The following is a 13,878-nucleotide window of genomic DNA, read 5'->3' as shown; positions in this document are numbered from 1 at the left end:
TGGTAGACTGCTTGCCTAGCCTGTTCTAGGTTCTGGCTTCAATATCCAGCACTGCAAAACAACAAAAACAAAAGTGAAAAAGAAAACCGGTTGTCCTGTATCTTTTTTTCTAAAGTTTTGTTTGTTTGTTTATTTGTTTGTTTTTCAAGACAGGGTTTCTCTGTAGCTTTGGAGCCTATCCTGGAACTAGCTCTTGTAGACCAGGATGGTCTCGAACTTACAGAGATCTGCCTGCCTCTGCCTCCCAAGTGCTGGGATTAAAGGTGTTCGCCACCGCTGCCCGGCATCTAAATTTTTTATATATTTGTTTGTGGTGTCCAATATCAGTTGTAGTCCCCTAAAGGTAGAGATCTCACTTCTGTTGCTCATTGTCTTAATCTGGTTTCTGTTTCTGTGATAAAATACTTACCAAAATCAACTTGGGGAGGAAAGTTTTTTTCCCCATATGGTTTATAGTCCATCATGAAGGGTAGTCAGGGTAGGAACTCAAGGCAGGAACTAGAGCAGAGGTCATGAAGGAATGCTGCCTCCTGGTTTGCTCACTCTTTTTTTTCCTTTTCTTTTCTTTCTTTCTTTTTTCTTTTTTCTTTTTTTTTTTTTTTTTTTTTGGACAGGGTTTCTCTTTGTAGCCCTCGCTGTCCTAGAACTTAGAACTCACTCTGTCGACCAAACTGACCTCGAGCTCAGACTTCCCAAATCCTGGGATTAAAGTTGTGCATGCTGCCACTGCCACCACTACCACACCAACACCAGGTTTGTTTTTGTTTTTTTTAAAGAGTGTCTCACTGTGCAGTCCCTACTAGACTCAGACTTGCTAGGTTGACCAGGCTGGCTTCAAACCAACAGAGATTCTTTTGCCTCTGCCTCCCAAGCGTTGGGGAAAAGATGTGTACTATGCTTTCTTATAGAACCCAAGACCACCTGCCCAAGAAGCGGCTTTGCCTACAGTGGGTTGGCCTCTCCCAAACCAATCATTAATCAAGAAAATGCCCTACAGACTTGCTATAGGCAAGTCTGGTAAGTCTGATGAAGACATTTCTCAATTATAGTTCCCTTTTCCCATATGACCCTGACTTGTGTTAAGCTGACAAAAAACTAACCAGCCTACTCACCAATGGGAACAAAGAACTGAACTAAAGCACATCTCTTGACCAAAAAAAAATTCTTTTTTTTAAAAAACTATGCATACTGTTCTTTATTTTCTCCTTGCCTGACATTATTTTAAATGGACCAAAAGAATATTCTTGAATGAATAAATTAATGAATGAATGGAGGTAGAAGCAATAAAAGTGATATTGATAGTATGAGTGGGGCAGATGGAATGAAAGTGGTCTCCTAAGACCACTGGAAAATACAGATATTTTCACTACGATTCATCACAGCAGCGAAATTATAGTTATAAAGTAGCAATGAAAATATTTTATGGTCAGGCGGTGGTGGCGCACATCTTTAATCCCAGCACTCGGGAGGCAGAGACAGGCAGAACTCTGTGAGTTCGAGACCAACCTGGTCTACAAGAAGCTAGTTCTAGGACAGGCTCCAAAGCCACAGAGAAACCCTGTCTCAAAAAACAAACAACAAAAAAAAAAGAAAGAAAGAAAGAAAAAGAAAATAATTTTATGGTTGGGGTCATCACAACAAGAGGAACTGTATTGAAGAGTCACAGAATTAGGAAGGTTGAGAACCACTGCCTTAGAGTCTGATGTCACCAAAATAAACACATTGTAACCCAATATAAATAAATTGTGTGCCCAGCTTTGGATGCATTCTTCTTCCAAACGTTTTGAACCTGAGGTTGGTTACATTGAACCACTTCGCACATACAGAGAAGGAAGATCAATTACCTTTGTGCGATACAGTGAAGTCTGGTATCTGCAGTGGTGGCTTCCTTTCAAACTCTGTGCCTTGAGTTTGCACGTCTGCAGGTCTCACCCATCTTCCTACCTCCATCTCAGGTCTCTATAATCCACTGATCTTATTCTCACACCTACAAAAAACTCAGCTTCCATCAGTCTTGGGGCTCTCCAGGTTCAGTCCCTAAAGATTAATTCCTACAGCCAGACTCAGTTTCTGTTCTCTGTAGTCTTCCTTTGGGTCCAACCTTCACTTAGGCCTTTATTTGCAAGCATCTGCTGGTGTCTAGTGCAGGCCTGTAATTCTCATTAGGGAAGTTGAAGCAGAAACATTAGTAGTTAAAAATCATCTTTGGCTGCATATTAAGTTTGTGGCAACCTGGACTACATAAGACCTGTAATTAATCAATAATTAAAATATCAGCTGCATAAGCTGTTCTGAGAATGGTGAAAGTGGAAGTGAAGAGGGCAGAGAAGGAGGCACCAGATCACTACCACCAGGGGCGAAGAAATGACCACAAAAACGAGCTACCTTCATTTGCCCTGATGATGTCCATGGCTGAAACCCAGTTAGGCAGAAAAGGAAGTCTATCCTGGCATCTGATGCTTGTACGAGGGACCCCGATTGCCCTGCTGGCACTACTGCCACCCAAGTCCACAGGCCCTGCCTGGGACTTTCCAAGGGCAGAGCCAACGACCTAGTCTTTGCTAGGGCAGTTAGGGCACCCAGGCATTTCCTGCGAAGCCTCCCTTCCTTTGCTCTTCTTCCTCCCTACCTCCCACGCTGGGGGGTTTCCATAAGGTCAAAGCCTGCTGTTTTCACTTGAGAGAGGGACCAATTATTTGACCCACTGCTGCCCCTACAGGAACCCTGATGATGGGAATGGGACAGGGATGGCAGGCAGATCCTCCTTTTCCTGGTCCTCATACCCAGATACACCTGGCAAGTGCAAGGAGCCTGGCACAGAGGGTGGCTCCAGAGCTGTTCTCAAAGCCTGTGTGCAAAGTTAGTTGCCTTGGGGAGGGTGGACCCTGGGTGGGATGCTACCTTCTTCCTGTGGCCTTATTCTAGTGCTTCAAAGGCTTCTTGAGGCTTTGTGGTCACTCTGGGCTCCTGGGCAGCTGAAGTGGTTGGGCAGGCACATGCAGACTCAGAGGTTTTTTTTTTTGTTTGTTTTTTTGGGGTGTTTTTTTTTTTTTGTCTGTTTGTTTTGCTTTGTTTTTTCAAGTCAAGGTTTTCTCTGTGTAGCTTTGGCTATCCTGGAATTCACTCTGTAGACCAGGCTGGCCTCAAACTCACAGAGATCCACCTGACTCTGCCTCCCAAATGCTGGGATTAAAGGTGTGCACCAGCCACCATCACTGGGTTGCAGCCTCAATTTTAACTCAGCTCAGGACAGCTTCAAAGTGGTGAGGGTTAGACAGTCTTGTGGTTTGTGCTTATCCCCAGAGCTGGGGTGGTGGACATCAGAACCTCTCCTCCGCTCCTTTGCCCTCTCTGCCTCACTGCCTGCCCTGAGTGGGGTCAGGGCAAGATCCAGACACTTTTCTGCCCCACAGATGCTGTCTTGAACCAGGTGCCTCCTGGGGCGTGTGGGTGGCCAGAACTTTGAAGTCCCAATTACAGAAGCCTCAGGAATCAAGGTGTGGGTACCTCTTTTCCTCTCTTTTGTCCCTTCTGTTCTGTTCCTTTTCTATTCTCCTTCCCATGGTGGGTAGATCCCAGTGGAGAGAGGAAGGAAGGGGACAGAGAAAAGCCAGTTTGTCTACGTTTGACCCCACTCCGGTTCCATGGTCTGGGTGGATGGAGTGGAGCGAGTTGTAGCCTGAAGCAGCTGTCCTAGACTGGGGCCGATGCTGAGAACAGAGAGTGCCTGGGGGATGGGGCAATTTCCAGAATCCCCTGGGATCAGCTCTGGGACAGTTGCCATTTTTAATCTGCGCAAGTGACTTAGAAGGAGCCGCGAGGGCCATAACCTAGATCAGCTCAAAGTAAGCTGGGTAGGTGAACCCCCTCCCCCAACCATGTACCAGAGTGCAGTAGAGGCCCTGGTCACAGTCTTTTCTCTATCATGTAGGACACAGATGTGTGTCTAGGATGGTTCTGCCTGTCTAAGGCCTGTCCACACTTCAAGAGATGCCTGGCTCTGGATTGGCTCTCTTCTCCCCATTGGGACTCAGATGGTAAGGCCATACACTTCCCAGATTGGGGCTACCCTTGAACTCATAGTCCTGAATGCTTAGGCCTCAGTGAAGCCAACTTATAGTGTACCATCCAGGGAGATTTGAGTTACAGGCCCAAGGGAGGAAGGCACAGGGAAGGCAACTTAGCCAGGAAGCCCTTTACTTCTGCCTGAGTACAGAGTAGATTTGGCTCCAGATCAGACTTCACTCTTAGGAATCATTCTGAAGCACAGCTTTCATACTTTTCAATGACTTCCCTGGGCAAGGAGTGACTACGCAGTTGGCTGACTTCAGTCTCCCTTTCAAGTCCCAGTCCCCACTTCCTATCCCTGGGCTCTCCGGTTGTGACAAGCTTAGTGAGTGGAAGGGGACAGGATGCTGAGCAGGGTCCTTAGGTCATGCCTTAGTTTTCCATGAGCTTAACATGGACTACCCCTTCTGTAGCAGCTTATAGAGTCCCACCATTCTTCAGTTTTCCTACAGTTCCTTTGAAGAAGTCAGGAAAGGGGCTGGAGAGATGGCTCAGAGGTTAAGAGCACTGCCTGCTCTTCCAAAGGTCCTGAGTTCAATTCCCAGCAATGATATGATGGCTCACAACCATCTGTAATGATAGCTGGTGTATATGCAGGAAAAACACTGTATATATAATTAATAAGTAAAACTTAAAAAAAAAAGAAGTGAAGAAAAATGTGGATAACCTCTTCACTGTAGGGATCTTGGTATCCCCTCATGGAACTGAGTCTCTTTTCTGGGACCCTTTTGACTGGATTCTTTTCCAGCCTCTATTGCTGGTTTTCAGGTCCCCACTGATCAAATAACTAAGAGTCAGTGAAGTGCCCCAGGCTGGTGAGATGGCTCAGATAGTAAAGGTGCTTGCTAATAATCCTGATGACCTGAGTTTAATCCTTGGGACCCACGTGGTAAAACAGAACTGACTCTCATAAATTGTCTTTTAATCTTCTCTCTCTCTCTCTTTCTCTCTCTCTCTCTCTCTCTCTCTCTCTCTCTCTCTCTCTCTCTCCCTCCCTCCCTCCCTCCTTCCCTCTCAGCCCAGTTTTATTGCCTCCCTTTTCCAAGATCCAGGGCTGATGGTCTAAGTCCAGACCATAGTTTTTATGTGATCACCAGGAGGGTATCTACAGGGGAAGGATCCCCATGGGCTTCTGACTGACAGGGCAGAATGGCTTCTGCTGCTGTTCTAGTCAATGGTCATGACAGTGTTCATGAAATCTGTACACACAGGATAGACACACCGTAAAAGTCCAGAGCTGCCGTAGGTGGTGTAGAGCTTTCATGTACAAGTTCTTTTCCAGAGTGGGAAAGACTCACTGGTTGAGAAGGACTTCTACCTGGCGGTGGTGGCGCGTGCCTTTAATCCCAGCACTCCGGAGGCAGAGGCAGGCGGAACTCTGTGAGTTTGAGACCCACCTGGTCTACAAGAAGCTAGTTCCAGGACAGGCTCCAAAGCTACAGAGAAACCCTGTCTCAAAACACAAAAAATAAGGAGCTGGAGAGATGGCTCAGTGGTTAAGAGCATTGCCTGCCCTTCCAAAGGTCCTGAGTTCAATTCCCAGCAACCACATGGTGGCTCACAACCATCTGTAATGAGGTCTGGTGCCCTCTTCTGGCCTTCAGGCATACACACAGACAGAATATTGTATACATAATAAACAAATATTTAAAAAAACCCAAAAATTAAAAAGAAGGAGGAGAAGGAGAAGAAGAAGAGGAAGAAAACAATGTGCGTGTACACATTGTAGCCACGTTTGCAGAGGGGAAATCTCTAGAAGACTCTTGGGGATACCTGGTACATTACCAGAATACCCAGGACAGTTTTACACAGCTTGCCCCAGCAGCAGTGAAGCTTATAATATGTTGCCAAGAAAAGCAAGCTACAGTGTACACTAGACTTTAAACAGAAATAACAAAATAAGAGACTCAGTGTTCTGCTTGCTTACTGTGCAGAAAACTCTGAGTTTGTTACCCACTGAATAAAAAGAGTATGGTGGTACACGTCTATAAACATAATCCCAGCACTTGGGAGCAGAAGTGAAGCTACCAAAACTTCAGTATTATCTTCACCTACACAGCAAGATCTGGACCAGTCTGGGATACATGAAATTCTATCAAAAGAGAAAAGGGGTCAGGATAGGCTTAAATAATGGTTAACAATATTAAAACTCAAGAAGAGCTAAAACCTTTGCTTTGAGATTCATAAACCAGAAGTGAGACTGCCCCCTGACCACACAATGACCCTTCAAATTGTATCTGAGAACCCAGAGACCAATTCAGGATCATTAACTTGGCTTGAATTCCATGGAGAGACTGCTCACTCTCACAGTTTATAGAAAGGGGTACAAATTGCCCAGGGTACCCTGTCTACATCTGATCTCACCCTGAGATCTGTGGGAAGCAGCATGGCCATTCTCCTCACCACTGTTAAGGCTCTGACACTGGCCCATCCCACTGGTCTGCTCCTTCAGGTCAGGTGTATAGGGGGTGTCAGCAGCAGTACTGGGAAAGAATTAGTATGTCTTCCCTTCAGTCTCTGGTGGGGTTTAGACTCTCATTTCTTCCTCTTCATGTACAAGATAGATTGTTCAAAAGGTGTCCAATGTGACTATAGGGTTTCACTGTGACTGAAGGTTCAGAAGGGATAATTTGTGGCTTCATCACCCCAAGATGAGTGTTAGAGCCCTCTGGAAAGGGACAGCACACCAGATCCTTCATCCTGGGTCAGGCAGAGACAATGGAGCAGCTCTTCAAAGAGCCAGGAAGGAGAGGGTTCCCCACCCACCCCACTGTCCTTCAGGGCGCTGAATAATTAATTCTCTGTGACTCCAGATGTTCAGCAGCTGTCTTGACCATTTCCGCCCCTTCTCTTGACCCCTTATCCGCCAGGAAGAGTCCCCTCCTGTCCTTGGGCTCCAAACCACCCCCACCTTCCCTGCACCCCATTTCCTGAGCAGAGGCGTTTGTACAAACTCAGCTTCTTTTCCTGAAGGCAGCTTCAACTTTCCCAAAGCCAGGGTGCTGTCATGATCAGCTAGTGCTGAGCTAAATAACCTCTTCCAAGGGGCTCTGATCCTGGCTCCAGCCCTTCTGGCCTCTGGGACTGGTTTTCTCTCTTTCCTTTCCTTCTACAAGGGTAGCTTTTCAGACTCAACAGCATAAATCAAGAGCCTCTAGGGAGGTGAACAGAACTGGCCAGAGAGGAAACACTGCCTCAGTGGGGGGAAGGGGGACATCCTGGACTAGCAAGACCCAGTGGTGGTGGTGGGGGGGGGGTATGGTGCATACTCAGATGTCTCCTTCGAAGGAATGAGTGGCAAGGATTCTTCCACAAACTGATAATCAGGGACACAGAGTCCCGCCCTCCCATCCCCCACCCTGCTACACTGCTGTAAACAGAGGGGGCTGAAGGCAAAAGGATTCTGCTTGCTGCTGCTGCTGCTATTGCTGTAGTTGGTCCAGTCTGGGGTGGGGGGGGGGGGCTCTTCATACTTTCTTCTCTGAACAGAGTTGGTAGTTCTGGGACAGTTGGGTTCCTGTGAACTGGTGGGGTCAAAGACCAGGCCAGACACACACTACTGCCTGGAACCCCTTGGGATTAGTGGCTCCAATCCACTGACCTCTGCCTCCCAAAATCTGGTCTCTGGATCTCCCTATCTCTTCCTTCTCTTTACAGGGGCAAGCTAAGGGTATTTGGGCGTGGCAGAAGAATACCCTGTTTCTGAAAGTCTCAGAGCAGATCAAGCTGGGAGATTGCCTTCAGGAATAAAAAAAGGCAGTGTTTCCATGTGCCATGCATACAGTCTTTCAGGATACTGCCAAAGCCCCTGAGGCTACTCTAACTGCAGAGGCTGCAGCTTCCAAATTCTCCAAGAGTCTTCTTTACCAGTCGCTTGTACCTGGGTTGAAGAGGAAGGGACATTTGTTCTCTTTTCTGCTATGGAAGTTGCTACTATATTTCATACAAAATGAACCTGATGCCTTGGTCCTCAAGGCAGGTAACATCAGTTTACAAAAATTTTCCAGAGAGTGAATGCCCCATCCTCCCTAAAGTTTCTACCTTCATCCCTAACCTTCTTTCTTTCCCTACAGGGCCGAAGGGGGACATTTCAGGAGTGTAAAAATCATGAATATCTTCAGGATACTGTCAATCCCCTGATCAAAGGTGAGGTATACCCCAGGACCTAAGGGAAGGAGATTGAAGAACTTTAAGACACACCCTAGTCCTCAGACCTGACCAACTGGAACAAAAACCGGTCAGTCAGGAGAATCTGGGACTTGGAGCTGGATGCATATGCATCTGGGGCAGAATTGCCAGATTTAGAAAAACAAACCTAAAAACAGGACATGTCATTAAAAAGAACTCCAGAACCTTGTGGTTGTGGCATGTGCCCTTAATCCTAGCACTCACAGGCAGGCAAATTTCTGAGTTCGAGGCCAGCCTGATCTATAAAGTGAGTTTCAGTCACTACAGTCACTACAGTCAAGGCTACACAGAGAAACTTTTGTGTTGAAAACAAAACAGAACAAAACAAAACAAAAATTTTAGATAACTTTAAAACACAGGTATCTTGGACTGGAGAGATGGCTCAGTGGTTAAGAGCACTGGCTGCTCTTCCAGAGGTCCTGAGTTCAATTCCCAGCACCCACATGGCTGCTCGCGACTGTCTGTAACTCCTGTTCCAGGGCATCTGATGCTTTCATACAGACAGATCTGCAGGCAAAGCACCAACGCCTACAAAATAAAGATAAATAAATAATTAAAAAAGATAAAAGAGGGAATCCTGTGTTAGGATGGGCTGTTTAATTAAAAAACAAAAACAAAAAACCCCACAGGTATCTTTTGATTTTACGTGCTGATAGGTACATTATAAGTTGCCAGTATTCTTTTTCTGCTTTTTTTTTTTTTTAAGGGAAGTGGTGACGAGGGTCTCCCTGTCTCACTCTCCTAAGTCCGGGGATACAGGTGAGCACCAATGTGTAAGTTGGAGGGTTTCTCTGTAGTTTTGGAGCCTGTCCTGGAACTAGGAAGACCAGACTGGTCTCAAACTCATAGAGATCCGCCTGCCTCTGCCTTCTGAGTGCTGGGATTAAAGGCGTGCACCCTGTTTTTTGTTTTTGTTTTTCTTGGTAGCTAGGAAGATGGCTCAGCAGATAAGAGCATTTTCTGCTCTTATTCAGATTTGGTTCCCAGAATCCACATGGTGGGGGGATGAGCATCTGTAACTCCAGTTCCAGGGAATCCAGTGCCCTCTTTTGGCCTCTGTAGGTATCAGGCATGAACATGGTATACGTATGTACACACAGAGAAAACACTCATATAAAATAAATAACATTTTTTCCTTTATTCTTTTCTTTCTTTCTGTTTTTTTGTTTGTTTGTTTGTTTTTGGTTTTTTTTGTTTGTTTGTTTTTGTGTTTGTTTTTGTTTTTCGAGACAGGGTTTCTTTGTGTAATAGCCTTAGCTGTCCTGGAATCTTGAACTCACAGAAATCTGCTGCCTCTGCCTCCGAGGGCTGGGATTAAAGACGTGCCCCCAGTTTTGTTTTGTTTTTCAAGCCTGGATTTCTCTGTGTAGCCCTGGCTGTTCTAGAATCCAGTATACTAGGGTGGCCTTGAACTTAGAAATTTATCTGCCTCTGTCTTCCTAGTTCTGGGATTAAAGACATGTGCCACCATACCAAGCTTTTAAAACAAAAAGTTTTATTAAAAAATAATGTATTTAAGGGCTGACATGAAGGCTCCTAAGGTACAGGTGCTTGCTATTAAGTTTGACAATCTGAGTTCAATCCCCGGGACATATATGGTAGAAAAAGGACACTAATGTCCATGAGTTGTCTGATGATGGATTGACATGTGCATGCCCAAACACATACAAACACACAATAAGTAAATTTTTAAAAATGTGTTTAATGCATCTAATATACTGAGCACCATAGTGTTGTCCAGCCTATTTTAGGTATACTCGGAACACTTATATGAGCCAATAGCTGGGCAAAATCATTGAACTGAAAGTCTACTTTTACAAAGAAGTATTGACTACCTCACGTATTTTAGCAAATACTGCCCTGAAAGTGAAAACAGGTTTATAAAGCTATGCTTCTGTACCAATGTAATGTCATGGGGACCACAACTAGAACCCCAGCACTCATACCTGAGACAGGAGGATTGTTACTTGCAGCTAGTTTGAATTACACAGTGAGACCCTATCTCAAACACACACACAGAGACACGCCCACACTCACACAGAGAGAGACACATACAGTTTTGTTGTCTAAGTTGAACTTTGAGGGGATATTAGGCATTTTATCTGTGTTTGGCATAGAGATGGGAATTTTATTGATAGTCCTACTCCTTTGTTCTATGAACAACGGCATTCCTCAGCTGAGTCCAGAAACTATGGAGTTGCCTTGGGCGGTCAGTGCCTTAATTCAAAAGTAGAACAGGAGAGCAGAGAGTGGTCGCTTAGGCCAGAAAACCACTGTCCTTAAAAGCCTGAGGTCTCTCAAGTAGTCCTGACCCTTGAGCTCAGAGGATCTGATTGAATTTCCGTGCTTTTTGCTTTTGTCCACTAAGAGTTCCTGAGCACTGCGGTATGCTCTCCCCAGCTCAGTCTGACCCTCAGGTGGGTTGGCCACCTTCAGTGCAGAAGAAAAAGGGGAACTCACCCACAAGAACCCTCTAGAAAAGAGGAAGGCGCAGTTTGTGGGTTGGTTCAAGTGGGAGAGGCATGCTCAACCTGGGGTTGAAAAAGAGGAACCACAGCTAGGCAGGACCCACCTGGAGGTGATGGCTGCTGTTGGCCCAATGAAAGGATTCAGAAAAGGTGTGTGTGTGTGTGTGTGTGTGTGTGTGTGTGTGTGTATGAGTGTATCATGTATGTATGTGTGAGTGTGTATATATATATATGTGTATTTGAGTGTGTGTATGTGTGTATGAGTATATATTTGAGTGTGTGTGTGAATGTGTGTGTATTTGAGTGTGTGTGAATGTGTGTGTATGAGTGTGTATTTGAGTGTGCATGAGTGTGTATGTGTGAGTGAGTGTGTGTGTGTTGTGGGAAGATGTTCCTAGCCCACCCTCAGCCCCCTTCCAGGGAAGGTAAGTGTGGAGCTGCAGGTGTAAGACTATGAGAAAACACACCTAACTCCAATGGCAGCATTGTTCTAACCTAGATATTTGCAGGGAAATGCAAACCAACGAACCCCAAGGTCTAAGGAGGGGCTGAGAGTGTGTTACCCACAAGAGGTTTGGCCCAGGTGTGGGAAATCCCTTTTGCTTAATTCTCTCTTCCCCTCACAAGGAAGAAGTCAAGGCAGTTCATTTCTGGCCTTTTTGGTTACCTAGCTTCAGTGGAGGAGGCGGGAGAAGCTAAAGGTGCTACAAACATGGTAGGCGGCACATATGATGTCCTAAGGTTTGTCCCTGGGTATGGAACAGAACCTGAGATATACCAAGCCTTAAAACCCTTTATGATCCTGTTACCCAAGAGTCACTTTCCCCAGCAACAATGACTCACAAAACTGAGAGTGATACAGCTTTCCCTTAGCCCCAGAAGGCACAGGTCACAATGGCCATTGGGGTTAACCAAGAGGAGTAATGCCAACAGAAAGCTGTGCTTGGCGCCTGCTCCCGCAGCCGCCGGCTGGGCCGGGCCTGCGTCTCCTGCTGCTATTCCATTACCTGGACTGGGCCTTCTGGCCTTGAAGCTAGCAGGAACAGGGCAGAGCTTCACTGCCCATGTGTGTCATCTGCTTTGTGAAGGCACTAGTGCACGTGTTCAAGATCTACTTGACAGCAAACTACACTTACAATTTCCGCGGCTGGCCGGTGGACTTCCGCTGGGATGACGTGCATGCCTCAGGCGCTGGCAGCAGTCATCGAGCCTTGACATGTGCTGCAGCTGCAGCAGGTGTGTGGCTGCTACATGATGCAGCACTGGGCGCGGACACACTCACAAGGCCTCCACGTGGGGCTCGGAGCCAAGCACAGTGCCTCCTCCAGCAGATCCGTGAGCTGCCGAGCCAACTTGCCAGCTATGCGCTGGCCCACTCACTGGGCCGCTGGCTTGTATACCCTGGGTCTATGTTTTTGATGACACGAGCGCTATTGCCTCTACTGCAGCAGGGCCAAGAGCGCCTAGTGGAGCGCTACCGTGGGCGGCGTGCCAAGTTGGTGGCTTGCGATGGTAATGAGATTGACACGATGTTCATGGATCGTCGCAAGCATCCAGGCAGCCATGGCCGTGGCCTGCGATTGGTTATATGTTGTGAAGGCAATGCTGGCTTCTATGAGATGGGCTGTCTGTCCGCACCTCTGGAGGCTGGATACTCAGTGTTAGGTTGGAACCACCCTGGTTTCGGGGGCAGCACAGGTGCACCTTTTCCGCAACATGATGCAAATGCAATGGATGTGGTCGTCAAGTATGCACTGCACCGCCTGAACTTCCCGCCAGCACATGTCGTGGTTTATGGCTGGTCTATTGGAGGCTTCACAGCCACTTGGGCCGCTATGACTTACCCAGAACTAGGTGCATTGGTGTTGGATGCCACCTTTGATGATCTGGTGCCCCTAGCGCTGAAAGTCATGCCCCACAGTTGGAAGGGGCTGGTGGTACGCACTGTACGGGAGCACTTCAATCTCAATGTTGCTGAGCAGTTATGTTGCTACCCAGGCCCAGTTCTGTTGCTCAGACGCACCCAGGATGATGTTGTCAGCACCTCGAACCATATATCTACTCTGCCATCCTGTCCAGTGGAGGGCGATGTGGAAGGTAACCGCGGCAATGAGCTGCTGTTGCGCCTGCTACAGCACCGATACCCGTCAGTGATGGCCCGCGAGGGCCGCACGGTGGTAACCCGTTGGCTGCGCATCAGCAACTTGGCTCAAGAAGCTGCATTCTATGCGCGCTACCGCGTTGATGAGGAGTGGTGCTTGGCAATGCTGCATTCTTATCGTGAGCGCCGCCAGGAGGAGATGGATGATGCTGAGGCCTGGGGGCCACACGGACCTACTTTCCCCTGGCTTGTGGGCCAAGGCCTGAGTGCCCGGAGGCGCCGGCAGCTTGCACTGTTCCTAGCGCGCAAGCACCTCAAAAACTTGGAGGCAACACACTGCAGCCCACTGGAGCCTGAGGACTTCCAATTGCCCTGGGGATTGTAGCTATTGTTTATGTGACTGATGAATTTGGGCAATTTACACCTTTCAACTCCCATCAACTGTTCCTCTCCTTACACCCTACAGAAAAACTGGCCCTACTGGGATTTTGGTGTCTGAGAGAGTGGGCAAGTATATCTTGGACTGTACTTGTGTTCACTTTTTTTTTCTGTTCTCGGCCACTTCTCTCCTTTCTCTTCCTCCCACACATATGAATGCCTGTGTCTAGTTCTTGAAGGAATGTAAAGGTGAAACCTGACCCAATTTATGGTAATGTGATGTCTGATAGTGGGAGGCTGGGGAGGCTGTGGGGCTACAGGGAGTGCCTTTCACATGGCTTGGACTGTAGGGTAGCTCCTGAGAAGAGGATACCAACTAAATATTCAAGTAGCTCCTAGTGAAAGGAGAATACTAGCTGGGCGGTGGTGGCGCAGGGCTTTAATCCCAGCACTCAAGAGACAGAGGCAGGCAGATATCTGTGAGTTTCAGGGCCAGTTCTGTCTACAGAATGAGTTCCAGGACAGCCAAAGCTAAACAGAGAAACCCTATTTGCAAAAGCAAAAAAAAAAAAAAAAAAAAAAAAAGTAAGGAGAGTACCGACAATGACTACTTTCACTTGTAGGACCTCCTTGCTAGCAGATCTCAGCATTTACAGTACCCCCTTCTCATTTCCA

The 13,878-nt window shown here is 47.0% G+C and overlaps 1 protein-coding gene across 1 annotated transcript; it reads left to right on the top strand.

Annotated features, from left to right (window-relative positions):
• The first annotated feature begins 11,658 nt into the window (after nucleotides 1-11,658).
• Nucleotides 11,659-13,353, top strand: Abhd16b (abhydrolase domain containing 16B). The gene has a single exon (XM_048441388.2). It carries the CDS (start codon nucleotides 11,789-11,791, stop codon nucleotides 13,208-13,210), a length of 1,422 nt encoding a protein of 473 aa, XP_048297345.1. The 5' UTR covers nucleotides 11,659-11,788; the 3' UTR covers nucleotides 13,211-13,353.
• The last annotated feature ends 525 nt before the right edge of the window (nucleotides 13,354-13,878 follow it).

The sequence above is a fragment of the Myodes glareolus genome, chromosome 10 (genome assembly GCF_982192425.1).
Source record: "Myodes glareolus chromosome 10, mMyoGla1.1, whole genome shotgun sequence".
Lineage (NCBI taxonomy): Eukaryota > Metazoa > Chordata > Mammalia > Rodentia > Cricetidae > Myodes > Myodes glareolus.
This window is presented reverse-complemented; position numbering and strand designations above follow the sequence as displayed.